Source organism: Perna viridis, chromosome 10, assembly GCF_037379345.1.
Source record: "Perna viridis isolate PV_CMFRI_1.1 ecotype Kerala chromosome 10, ASM3737934v1, whole genome shotgun sequence".
Lineage (NCBI taxonomy): Eukaryota > Metazoa > Mollusca > Bivalvia > Mytilida > Mytilidae > Perna > Perna viridis.
The window spans coordinates 14,640,141-14,654,350 of record NC_142454.1 but is presented as its reverse complement, the minus strand read 5'-3'; the positions used below and the strand labels follow the sequence as shown (position 1 = coordinate 14,654,350).

At 33.6% G+C, this 14,210-nt stretch overlaps 2 protein-coding genes across 2 annotated transcripts; one reads left to right on the top strand and one right to left on the bottom strand.

Annotated features, from left to right (window-relative positions):
• The first annotated feature begins 544 nt into the window (after nucleotides 1-544).
• LOC148604660 (uncharacterized) lies at nucleotides 545-4,688 on the top strand. Its single transcript, XM_088547854.1, has 3 exons — nucleotides 545-839; nucleotides 1,602-1,670; nucleotides 2,935-4,688. The coding sequence occupies exons 1-3, from the start codon at nucleotides 596-598 to the stop codon at nucleotides 3,399-3,401; spliced, it is 780 nt and encodes a 259-aa protein (XP_088403980.1). The 5' UTR covers nucleotides 545-595; the 3' UTR covers nucleotides 3,402-4,688.
• A 116-nt stretch (nucleotides 4,689-4,804) lies between these two features.
• LOC148604659 (cholecystokinin receptor-like) lies at nucleotides 4,805-6,481 on the bottom strand. Its single transcript, XM_088550893.1, has one exon. The coding sequence runs from the start codon at nucleotides 6,479-6,481 to the stop codon at nucleotides 5,396-5,398; it is 1,086 nt and encodes a 361-aa protein (XP_088407019.1). The 3' UTR covers nucleotides 4,805-5,395.
• Nucleotides 6,482-14,210: the final 7,729 nt, after the last annotated feature.

Here is a 14,210-nt window from a genome sequence, read left to right as displayed (position 1 = left end):
ACCCAAGTGATTAGATAATACTAGGCAATCTCGAACATTTGACGCCCTTGTCGAAACACATTACTTGTGTGCAATCCTATGGTTCTATATATAACGAGATACAAAGTAACTGGTTTTTTCCAGAAGTCTGTTGTTAATGATAAATTCGTCCGCACTTATAGAAATATTTTACTATCTAAATAAACAAACAATCGTAATTAATTAGATCATTTTACCATCATCAATTTGCACACCTTTCGGCAAAATGTAGATTATCAAAATGGGCACATTGAAATTTCTTGACAAAAGCCGTGGGCAAAAATTCTTCTGAAAATCTTCATTCGAAAAAGGTAGTTTGATGTCATTTTTTTTGGACGAAGTTTCTGTCAGTTCTGCTACCATTAACATTAGTGGTATGAAAAAAATGGCAAAATCAAAAGACTGTAGCAGTATGTTTTAACAAAATAAAATGCATTTAAATTGTCAAATCTATGGTTCTAATAGACAGAATTAACATTCAATAGACAAGAATTAAGGTGACACTCTGACGTAAACGAGATTGCTTATCTCCTCACCTTTGAACTGTGTATAATCATACAACAGATGAATACAAATAATGACAAACTTATTAATATTTCTCTTCTTAAACCCACTGCTGCTCTCACCTCTGATGAGTGTTTGCAGTGGAAGTGATATTAAACGACTCTTGCTGAATGACCAGACCGTGATGGCAGACCGTCTTGCAAAACTTGAACAGGTGGTTGCAGTGCTCAACTTAACTCTTATTCAGCAACAAACGGAGAATAACCTACTTAAAAGCAAGGTTCAAACTTTAGAAAGTTCTCTGACCAAACAAACAGGTACGTTGCGTATTCTTCATGGGCATATCCTTGTTAATTTTTATATTGAAAAAAAAATATATTACTGAGTTTTAGTACAAAAAAATTATCACAAATTAGAAGTGTGCTTTTAAAAATTCTAGTATCAAGCAATTTACTACCATAGGAGGAAAGAGGTTGGGAAAGGAATAATATCTTTTTCGATTATTGTCTTGCACCTTTAATTCCTAACATTTGCCTTAGAAAGTCAACTAAATGATGCTGATGAGAGGAACCATTACGACGGAGATTGAAACATTGCAAATTTCAACTTTTTAAAATTAATTTTAAATTTGACATAATAAGACTGAGTGTTCGAAACAGTGCACCTGGATGATTTCACCCTTGCCAATAACGATATTGTTATATACGCTTTGGTAATACAAATAAAATGTCAATTACTCCCTTCACCTTCTTGGTGTCATCAGTGTTTATGATGAAAAGTCAGGAAAACATTGAAAAATATTTCAAACCGACAATTTAATAAATAAATGGATCTGATAAATGGATGCCATATTTCTTTGAAAAAAATATCATGAACTATATACGTAATATTTTATTGACCGTATGTTACCATGGAGTCTTAGAGTCGAATTGTCGTCCCTTAAGAGCAGCACTTCGAAATGCAAATAAAATATAAACAAATCAGTTTACCTACCCAAGCTTTGTAATACACGTTTGTAGGAAAGCGAATAGAAAGTATATATTAAATCTTCAGGTAATATTGTCAATTACAATTCACAGGTTCCACTTACATCAGATGGGGAAGACATCACTGTGTCAACAACAATAGAACGGAAGAAATTTACTCTGGTATAGTTCTGATTAAATTTGAACGTGACATGATAATAATACTTATCGTGTTCACATTCGAGCAGCAAATCGGGAGTCCTTCAAGAAGCAGGAACTTCTTACCCTTCCGAAGTACCTGAGTTCCCAGTCCCTTTTTTCAGTGGGCTTTATGGTGTTCATTTTTGCGAAGGTTTTAGTTCTTTTGCGTTGTACGATTTGTTCTTGGTACGCTGATTTGTGTATCCTTTTTTAGTGTTCCAGGCATTGTCTTGCCCAACAATGCTACATTATTTGTACCTTAGGTATTGCTACCTCACCTGATATATTTTACTCTTTAGTCATGTTATTGGTATTGGTCATTAATGCACCTTCGTGTTGTTTTTCAAGAATAGTCATCATTCTATTACTGTGGATTTTATTACTTTTGTTGTCAGGGACTTTTAGAACTTACTTAAAGGTGTGTTTACACTTGTTGAAGACCTTTAAGCGATCTTTGATTTGACTTTAGTTGTATATACTAGTGCATTTGTTGCGTTTCGCCATATCCATTCTTTATTCCATTATCGACAGAAAACGTCTTCAATTTGTTTTTTTTTTATATTTTAAGACGACTAATGTTGTAAAAAGTTATACTTAGCTTTACGATCCATACTATACATGTCATATATCTCTATACCAAATATATGGCTGATTGAACGTATCATACGGTTATTGGTTGCAAAAATCTAATAATTTTCATTTGAATGTAATAATTTCTGTTCAGATGGTATATGTTCTTGAATGCAATATTTTTCATTAAATATACTATATACTACATTCGACTACAAACTTATCCCGATAAGATGAAAAAAAAATATTACATTCAAACGAAAAATTATACCAATTAAATGACAAAATATTGCATTTGAATGAAAAAAAAAAAAAAAACACAAAAAAAAAAAAAAAAACAAAAACAAAAAAAAAAAAAGCCAAAAAAAAACCAACAAAAAAAAACAATAAAATATACTATACTGAAATGAAAATTATCATTTTTTTGCAACCAACACCATGTCATGATTGATTGTTTTTATGAATTCAGACGTAGATTGGGATGTCTTTGCGAAGTTAGTATTCGGACACCCTCTATTCACACCCTTAGACAAGCCGGAAGACCCCACCGAATCATTTCTAAAACCTGTCTTTGCCTTTTATTCAATCTCAGGATATGATTTTGTTCGTTAACACAGCACACGGCAAGTACACAAGTATGAAAGAAATAATAATTTCACTGCAAAATGTTTTGTAGGATTTGCAGCTGGTGGACATTATAGCGAATCGGGTTCAGGGGCCGAATACGTTTGCCTTCCTCCAAATCCTGACTTTGTCAAAACCGCTGGTGATAGACTCTCGGCTCACATTTACGGTGCAGAATACGATTCTGAAAACTTCTTTAAGTCGAACTCGATGGATGAGGATGTACCGTGTGCTTTATGTAGATCACTGCACACATCGTCGTCCATTATGATTCCGGGAAAGAATGTCTGCCATGATGGATGGAAACAGGAATACCATGGGTATCTGTCGGCTGCTGACTACAGACAAACTGCTCAATCATCATTTGCATGCATTGACATCAATCCAGAATATATATTCGGGGGAGTGGAAAATCACCAGGGGAAGCTTTTCAACAGTGTCATAGCAAAGTGTGGATCACTGAAATGCCCACCATACATCAATAACTATCCATTAACTTGTGTTGTCTGTTCTAAATGAGTAACTTAAAAGATCAGAAACCATTTATATTTTAGTTGTAGCTAAAATGGGGCTTGAACATTCTTTATTTCCTTCTAATTTTCATTCATTATATACATGGTGAACATAAAACATTTTTAGTGCAAACCAAGCACTCCATTTTCTTTTGAATTTGTATCAGAACTATTAAAAAAATGTTTTTTTTTGTACCAATTTGCTAGCTCTCAAATATTTGGTCAACCACATTTTTCTCCTAATGATTATGTCGTGTCATATGGTCATATTTTTATACATTAAAACTGTATTTTCAATATTAATTTAAGTATCAATCGATATAAAATGCAAACGCTGCTAAATATAGAGTATAGAATACAAGGTGCATTAAGACAATTGAAAAATCGAACAATTGATGCTAGTACATATGCTGCATTTTTACTTGACTTTACTCCCTTTCTGTACACAGATCTTTATTTTGGAGAAATTCTTATATTCATCTATCTTTGAATAAATTTTCTGCTATGTGTATTTACGTGTTCTGATACTCCAGACAGTCTAATCATTACATCATAGAAAACACCAAATATCATATTGATCATAAAATCGATTAAATATTAACCTAGTGCAAATATGTAAAGTTGACTGGTTTCCATATAAATTCCAGTTTGACCCGTACCTTCAGAGAATATTTACATTTGCTCTATTTTATAAGTCATTTTTCATATCATTTGACAAAACATTAATTTGTAGAGAGGCAAAAGTAAAATGCACTATATTTTTATAGCATCCATGTTTTGACGTACACCCGCTCAGGGATATGCAATGTGATACTGGTATCAAATAAGTCCGCCATTTAAGTAGCACGTGCTAAATGTAGGCTAGGTGTCTTAAAATCTTATACTGATCTTGAAAATATTCGGAGTACTCTACATTCCATGAGCAATTATGAATTCACAATATTGAAAACACCGTTGTAAGCAATTACGGAGTGTTTAAGTTAAAATTTTAAACATTTTTAATGAAGATTTCTTTACACCACAAGCATGAATGACACAACATTGTTGAGATGAAATAAACATAGTGCTCTTGTGTTCACAAAGTTTTAGAATTCTGCATCGAGCCTGGTGTTTACATATGCTAAAGCATTCTTAATGTTAAACCTTTCCAGAATGCAATGGCTTACACGTGTATTTAAAAGAGAATTGTTTCCTTCGTTTGGATTCGCCTAACTAAAATGTTTCACATTGTGAAGAGGTAAATATATATTTGTCACTTTCCATTGTGGAATAAATGTATTTATATAGTGTAAAACTGTTTTGACTCATTTTATTGCACTATTTTAGATCTTAACTTTCACTGGATGTGACGTTTTGATTATTAATTTATGTATTTTTCCAGTTTTCTTCATTGGCAAGGTGAACGGGGAACCTAGAGAAAAGGCAGAAATGAGAAGTGTGTCAAAGTTACAAAATCAACCAAAACTGAGAAAAAAAAACGACAAGAAAACCAAATGTAGTCCATGGTGTTTGCCGTCGACTTACCCCTAAAACAAGTATACTGGTTCAGCAAAATAGATATCACATATAAAAACATGATTATAATCTAAGGAGATAAATAATTGCTAGACGTTTCTGATGCAAAAGATGCATTGATATTGAACTAGATTGACAAGGCGCCAACTTCACAACTTAAGCAAATGTAGATAGCAAGATACTAAAAATAAAAAAAAAGTAAACAAAAGAAATTCGCACATTTTTAACACTATAAACACATTTGTCAAACTTCACAAAATGTCTTTACTTCTCTGTTAGAAATAATATAACACATTTTGAAAAAAAATAAAATTTATATGCAGAAAGAACGTTGGAAAGAAAAAAAAATAAATATACACAAACACATGTAAGTAATTACAGTACGTTATCACTCATGGTGTCGTCGATGCGTTACTGACGTGTTTTCATACCAATTTCTGAACAGAAATGGCAAAAATGTAGAACAAATTACATGTAACTCGCTACTCATTTACACAGGCATCCTCTAAACAGTTGCATTGTCAGATGCTTACAATCTATCCGAAACCTTCGGTCTATAAAGCCGTATATTACAGGGTTAAGCACATGATTTATGACGTATGTCCTTTGCAGAAAGTGCAACACTGGGGGAGATAAGTGCTCAGCTAAAAAACTATCACCGTAGATTCCAGATAAGGTACTGAGAGCTAAATTGGGAATATAACTCACAACAAAAAAGGACGTAATTAAAATCGCAATTTTTGTGCATTTATTGTTTTGAGCATCGGCTAATCTTTTGCATTTGATCTTCTGCGATGTTCTTGCACTTGGATATTTGCGTCTGAAGGAAAGATTAGAAAATTGCAAATGTTCCGTAAATTTGACAACGGAGTCAAAGTCTCCAGTTACTTCGAGAGATGTTGATTTAGAGTGTCCTGCTACGTCAACCGTTTGTTCCTGGAACGAGCTGTTGTCCGGGTTTATACTTTTGACAAAAATAAAATGGCGATAAATCTGTCTTCCAATACAGGCGTACACAATGATGAAAACTGTGATGTGTCCAGCACAAATACATAAAGTCGAAAGGGTGTAAACTACCGGTAATATTGAATGCTTATAATCATCAGAAGTTGAACATTCATAACCGGTTATATTCCTTGACAAAGATACCTTGTGTATTCCCCGTATTAATAAATTCGGTACAGTGTAAATCACGGAGAAGATAGAAATACATATAATACAAATTCTCCCTACTTTATTTGACATCTGAATTTTCAGTGGTTTGCAAACTCTTCTGAAGCGCTCTATGGCCATTAGCTGCAGGACAAGGACTGAATTATACACGAACATGTAATTAAACGAACGGAACACTTTGCATATCCACTTATTATAAAACGACATATGATAATTAAGGTAGTAAAACTCGAATGGAATTGTTACGCTACATATAAGTAGGTCATTAACTCCCAAAAATAGAATTATTGTTCTGTATGCTGAGGGTTTTCGTCGCAAACCGAAAACAGCTACAACGAGACTATTTCCGGGAATTCCAAACAAGAACAAGCACCCTAAATAAATAAGTGGTGGTATCATGTCCTCATTCGTCGTCGACTGTATATATGAAAAGTTATTCTGCGATTGGTTAACCGAAATATTCATTGTTTTATTAGTCTCTGATTCCTAATTTTAAAATCACAAAATTTTCTATACCACTTTCACACGAAACATAATGCAGTTCTGTATATCTGTAAACTGCTTTGAGTAATTGAGGAAAATGGATTTGATCAAAACAAATTTCAATGAATGAATCCTCAGCAATTCTGGGGAACAAATTAGGTCCATATTGAAGCCATCGCTTCTATACATGAGAAATAAAATAACGGTATTAGTAGAATGTAAGTTATGACTTGAGCTGATGTTCCTTGTTATATTAGGTTTCTCTCCGGTATTAGAAGCAATAACTTTGGTCTTTAAAGGAAGCAGGTGTCCCAACAGAAAGTCAATACATTGAGTGGATCTGTCTCTTATTTAGACGATCCAATCTAATTCTAGTATAATTGGGTCTTTATATAAACAATAGAAATCAATAGCCGACAAATTGTTTGAACAGCAGAACATATCATACCCTTCCAATACTTATTAATAGGTTTGTCTGGCAGACTGTTCTTTAATATAATGTTTTGTCATAATTTCTAATCTCCAAATGGGATTTAAGTAGAATCTGAATATTTCAAAACAAATGTATTTACACAGATATGACTCTACTCGATAAAACATAATGCTATTACCAAAGCAGTATACATATGCATGTTTTCTTATTGAAACACATGGACAGCATACAGAAATTTGTCATTTTCATATGATTGTTTGGTTTTGAAATTAGAAGCCACTGGACCGATGTCACTTCTGGTAGACCATAAGTCCTCAATATTTATATTCAAACAAGTAGCAAGTAGTCAGACCTGTATTGACCTGAACTACAAACATAAATTTATTTACCGAAATTTGCAATATCACAAAATTCGCAACCCCTATAACACTGATGCAGCATTACTTGTATTAAACATGGGGCTAAAATAATGTAGATCTGACATATATTGGTAGGACTCTTCGGTGTTGTATTTGGCTTCCAATTTCGATATTTTGGGTTTTGAGTACTTTTTGTATACAATTTACATTTGAATCTCGAACTTCTTAAGTAAAATATATATATTTCTAGTGAGGTTACTCGTTGAAAAAGGTGTACAGGTGTACATTATTCCGAAATTAGCAATACTTATATGATTGTTTTTTTGTGTATTCAGTGCATTTTTAGTTAATCTTTGATGGTCTTTTTAGAAGTTTATGTCTTAAAGGTAAAAAATGATTGGTGCAAGTAGATGAAAAGTAGCATAGCTAAACAATTATTTCTAATAGTTAAAACTAGCTTTCGTTATACTATGTGACAGTTTACTGAATGATCAGCCGACAAGTTAGATAGCAAAGATCAAGCAGTGCAGAAAATATGTCAAAGTCAGTTATTATATCGAAGCTGCCTTCTCCGAAATCATTTCTTATTTTCTTTTTGATATTAACAGACGTATGTTCAAAAGATTTGGACAAAAGGCTCCTTTTAAATGACCCGGATGCTGTTTTGAATAGAATACGTCAGTTGGAAGAAAAAGTGATAAAACTTGAAGCTACTAAACGTAAGTGTTTCATTAGAGTTTAACGTTAAATAATCTCCACGCTTTTAGTGTCGGTACCATTCAGAGTGGGATGTATTGAATATGCATCAATACTAACTGTTATATGTAACTTTCGTTGTAACGTCAACTTTAATTTGATAACATCGTATCAATTCTACAATCGACTTCCTTAAAACGTCAACTTGCATTGGATAACATCGTTTCAATTCTACAATCGACTTCCTCAAAATTTTGACGCATGTGTAGACGTTATTTCAAAGATTGTTTGAGTATGGCAGATATGTCATGCATTTCAGAACGCAAATGTTTGACCTATCGAACAAATCCTTCGAAGTACCTTTGTACCATTCCTCTTTCTTCTACCCCGGACTTGACTCGGTGGGTATTTCTAAAAAAGAAGAGGAGGACACCACCTGGTCCATGCTGCCAGTTTTTTTTTGTGGAGTCCGAGTTGTTCATTTGCTTTGGTTTCTTTGAACGGTTCTTTTTTTTTTTTTTGGGGGGGGGGGTGGTTATTTCATGTTCTTTGTTAAGTGTTCTATTTTATATCATTGAATTGTAATCTTTTGATTTCTGCTCTTGTTTTTTTTTATTAATCTTTCGTTATAATGGGCCAGATATTCAATGTGCTAACTCACAGAAACGACAGTCAGTCATCCCACTAAAATACATGATTTTGAGTCCCGAAAACTAATTGTCACTTTTCCGATATCCTACGTGCTTAGTGAAAAAGCAGTGACTAACAATTTTAGTCTTTTGTACGACTCGGCCGAAGATCGAACCCACGACCTCCGGTATTCCAAGGTAAATGCAAAGAGAGCACCAAGACAGTATTTGTTTTTAAAGATTCCTCTGATATATTTGCCAGTTGCATTAGAAAGAGATAACTGTGTTGTATTTGAAGACTTCTTGTCAAACATAGAGTCTTTCGTGGTAATGAGGGATAGTCGATTAGCATGCGTGGACCATGTTCATTATACACTTTCTGTGAGTTAGGAAACTTATTTTATTCTACCCAAACCCAACCTACTGTAAGATGGTATATATTCCAAAATTTTACACCTCTGCCATATTCAGTACTTAATTCCGCATCTACAGTGGCGGATCCAAAGATGGAGGTGCAGGGGGTTGACAACCTATTTTTTATTGGAAAATTTGTCAGTTTTTATGTGTACAATTGACACAAAAAGGGCAAACAATATCCTAACACCCCCTTTTCTGAGGGACCTTAGCTGGCATCAGTCCTTTTCAAAGTGTACGGATCCGGCCCTGCTCTGTCTGCAAATCAGTACAGTACAATAGAAATAACATCGCTGATTTGTTATGAGAAGTGCTCATGCTTTGATTTTTTTCCACTTCCTGTATAGCTGAGCCTATATAAAATAACGGAGTGATATGTAATGAATCAGAAAGCGGTTATGAGTCTGCGGACGGGATTGAAACAAGCCCTTCCTCGAGGAAGTATATTTCGCGCATGCTCATCGACTTAACACGAAAGTAATTATAAAGATTTGACGGTTTCAAATACCTGTTTTGTCAGTAACCTTAAGCTTTTTCAGACCCACGACTAATACCTCCAAATTCAATACAGTCATCTTCTAATTAGCTTATACTCGGTGATTTTCTTCTGTGAAAAAAATATGATTGTTTAATGATTGGTAGTTTCTGATATTTAATGGCGGTATACATGTGTATTTGTTCCGTTTATTATGAGAAGTTCAGATTTCGCATAATGTTTAGGTCGATGTCAGCCAAGTAAACGTTGCTTTCATTGACAAAAAAGCCAATACTCAAAGATACTTTATTTTCACTATTACCAAGGATAGATAGATAGTCGAATGCAAATAATTTAGACTGTGAAAACACTTTGAGTTCATTTTAGTCATTTTGTATACATAATCGCAATAGAAAACGATTTCGTTTCGTTTCTTTCATTTCAAATCTGAATCATCTTGACGCTACATGTATTTTTTTTTCTGATTTATCAACTCATTTCATCGTTTTTTATCTATTCTTTCACAGAAACTGGTTCAACGTTTGTTAGATGGGGAAGCAAAACATGTCCTCCGAACACTGATTTAGTGTATTCAGGTAAATGTATATATACATTGTACATTAATGTTGAAATGACATTGGTCTCAGAATAAGATTTCTCCTTAAAAGTAGCCGAATATTCCCAACTTGCGGACCAACATTTTGTCATCATTTATCTCCCTTTGTAGCAGGTATCTGTTCGGAACACATAAGGTTTTCCATCCGATATCGACGATACTTTAGAAAATCTCGAAAGTCAAAAGGGAATTTCTCGTTCTACTGACCCTGCCATAAATTTTCTTTACCAGGAATACAAATGAAAATCATCCTTATGTAACCTACCAACAAAATGAAACACCCTGTAAATTTTAGAAACACCGTTGTGTTTGTCTGCTGGGGATTCCGTTTTCATCCGAGTTACCTCTTTTTTTCTGCACCCGAATCCGAACATCGATTAGAGAGACTTCGAAATTATACCTGCTCGTACGGGAGGTAACTCAAAAATAGGATAAAATATGGCTGTATCCCGAGTTCCGCAAGTAGGGAATAGCTTAGAGAATTTCATGTCATCATATCTTGTATGATTCAAGCACGAATCCTCCTCTCCCGTTTATGGGATATTATCACACTAAAATAAGACTCTAATGCTATGGTGCGTCCATCATTACCACCATCCCCAAAGATTGCACGGAAGGTTGTTGGTTGGTGGGTAGTTAGTCAATGTCGATATACATATTTAATCGAAGACTCAAGTCTTCGAGTACCAAAAAATACCAGTTTTATGTATTGTAAATTTCGATATGCTGTACACGTATTTCAAAGATTAACCTCTCATCAGCAGCATTAAAATCAAATATGTAGGAAGATCATAATCAAAATATTAGTTGTATACAAGAAGTAGTCTGCTCAAAACCAAAACTATCAAAAGAGGAAGCCAAATCCATCACCGAGTGGTTCTACCATATGCAATGCAAGGAATGAAGCCTCAGTGCTTAACGTATATTTGAATTTTATATACTGCAATATTTCATAAATAGTAGATAAATTATGATATAATTCGGGGTCAGACAAGTCTGTCTACTCGATTGGGGAATATCCTCGGGAACCTCAGGTCCACTAGCAGCGGTATCGACCCAGTGGTTCTTAAATGCAAAAATACCAGTTTTATATATCGTAAATTTCGATATGCTGTACACGTGTCTCAAGGAGTAACCTCTCATCAGCAGCATTAAAATCAAATATGTAGGAAGATTATAATCAAAATATTAGTTGTATACAAGAAGAACTCAAACCAAAACGATCGAAAGAGGAAGCCAAATATTTCACGGAGAGGTTTTACCATATGTAATGCAAGGAATGAAGCATCAGAGCTTAACGTATTTTTGAATTTGGAATACTGCCAGATTTCATAAATAGGGTGGATAAAGTCGCTAATCGTCAAATATTCAATGCCACTGATTTTGGCTTCCTTTCAACATACGAAATGGCACGAATGCCATATGCTGTAAAATCGGGTAGTTTTCGGTATAGAATCTCTGTTCTATTGATGTGATTACTCTTTCATTACCGTGATGACCCTGATGTTTCTCAATCAAAACAACTGGTTACCAGGAAGTGAGGGTAATGTTTTGGTTCCACAAATTTTCTCATTTTTTTTAGCGATCTTTGGGTCGCTTATGATATTGACCAGGGAACCAGATTAGGAACCAGATTAAACAACTGACAATGACTATATTTATCATAAATATTATCCGGACCCCCTGAGGATGTTTATGACATTATGTCAATTGTAAGAAGCCCCATGTCTGAATCAGAGACTGAATAATGTTACATATACAAATGTACTATAAGTTCAATGCTAACTGATCTTATTATCTTTCAAAGTAAATTTTCCGTTCGTATACAAGCAAAAAGCACTAGTAGAACACATTTTAAGAGATATATTTTGGTTTCGTATGAAGCTCGAATTGACGGTTTTACGGCATAGATTAGCAGCATAAGGTGGTGTAGTATGCAAATCATATGTGAATGTAAAGTACTTAAATTACGAGTGCAAGAAGTCACTAACAATATTAGCGCCTTAAAAAAGAACATTAGTATGCTTTGGTCTTATGCAGCAAGATACAGAGTAGAAAAGTGCTGTATCAAATTTTGAATTTATCGGTTAACTTTAGTTTATTTACGATAACTTAAGCAAATATTATATGGGGTCTACAGTTTTTAGAGATTCTTGCTCCACATTAATGTAAAATAACGGTCTAAAATAGTGGATTAAATTTTGTAATTAGAAATGGTATATATACATTTTTGTAGATATAGTTAATTATTAATCTGGTTTTAATGATTATGTTGTCAATGTATTCCTTCTCAAATTCGATTTTTAGAATTTTTGTCATGAATAGACTTACCTTAAACCGTTTTCGAGTGCTATGATTACGAAATTGAGCCATGCCCCAAAAATGAACTTTTCTATTTTTGGTCCTATTTCATAAATTTTCCTTTTCATTAGATTCCTCATGGAAATTCCTGCCTGCGTTTTTCAATCAGATATAAGATTTCGAGTCATAAATAATGGACTAAAGTAGTCCAAGCCCCTTCTCCGAATACAAAAACCCAAACTTTAAATATTTTGTTCAATTTATTTTTTTTTCAGATTCCTCATAAAAAATGCCTGCATATGTGTTTCTATCAGTTACGGTTAGCGAGTTATCAGGGACTAAACCAGGTTACGCTATCAATCAATCAATCAATCATTTATTCAACCAACCAATCAACATAATGTTAAAACCTAAAATGCACTCTGAAATAGCGATTGCAAGACCAATATATACAGCATAGGTACTCGAGTCTAGTAAAGCGATTAATCATAGAATTTTTTTAAACCCACTTTAAGTTGGACAAATATTTCTTGAAATTTGGAAACACGAGATTCAATCAAAATTTGTAAATTCAGAACTACACACCATTATTTACTCATCGAAATTGTACTTTGGAATGTTGATAAAGAAAACAGAATTTGTAATTTCTGTAATATGTGGAGCATTGGAGATGAATACCATCTTATTATTGAATGTCCAGCATTTCTTGAGCAACGAAAGAATTTTATACCAAAGTATTATTATCAAATATGCAATACACTTAAATTTTCACAGTTAATGTCGTGTACTAATCAATCGCTGTTGAGGAAACACTGTAAATTTATACATGTTTAAGTAAGAATATTGTTACTTCAGACAGAAGGACTGTGTATCCATGAGCTTCAGGACATTGACCTTAAATTTACCTGAGCTCAAGCCATTGTGTATATTTTGTAAAGACCGGTTCTGATGTTATATTGATCGAATGCAAAGGTGTTAGATTAGCACCCTTACAGCAAAACTTCTTTCAACTGTAATTGAATTTCACATTTTGTTAAATATCTTTCAAAACTAGTTATGTCTACAATAGACTTTAACTCCCCATGTTTAAAAGTGTAACAAAAAACTAAAATATTGTTTATTGATTATATATACTAAAAAAATTAGCGTAAACAAACAAATGGAAAGGTCAGAGGTGGACGTCCAAAAATTACTGTTATTTCGTTAATAATGACTCCGATTAGAAACGACCGTCAAGACAGTACTAAACAGTTTTTTCAAGCGCAACCGTACATTGAATGTAGAAAATAAGGTCCGAGGAGGTAAAAAATCCAGGTCATCTTCAAGAGACATTCATACTTACCATTAAATTCCGCAATCTGAAAGTCCGGACTATTTATTTATTTTGATCCATCCATAATTGCTGTCTGAGACATTATTTTTTGGTGCCGTGTTGCGTAGAATGTTTCAATACAGATTCATATTCTATCAATTTATTTTTATTGCTTTCTACCAAACGATAAAATATTTACATTTGATAAAAGATTTTTTATCGTGTCCTTTGTTTGGTATATAATTTACCTGACTTATCTCATGACTTTCAAATTGTTTTCCTTTAATTTCAGTATTATGACGAAGGCATTTGCCTTACGTGCGAGTGAACCATTTACTAGGTTCACTTTAAAATATGTCATTAACCATTTTTGCTAAAATTGATTTATGATAATTTCATCTGTGGAAGCC

Coding starts and splice junctions, on each gene's coding strand:
- LOC148604660 (XM_088547854.1), top strand. CDS start 596: ATGACAAACTTATTAATATTTCTCTTCTTAAACCCACTGCTGCTCTCA. Junction 840..1,601: donor TTCTCTGACCAAACAAACAG/GTACGTTGCGTA, acceptor TACAATTCACAG/GTTCCACTTACATCAGATGG. Junction 1,671..2,934: donor AACGGAAGAAATTTACTCTG/GTATAGTTCTGA, acceptor AATGTTTTGTAG/GATTTGCAGCTGGTGGACAT.
- LOC148604659 (XM_088550893.1), bottom strand. CDS start 6,481: ATGATACCACCACTTATTTATTTAGGGTGCTTGTTCTTGTTTGGAATT.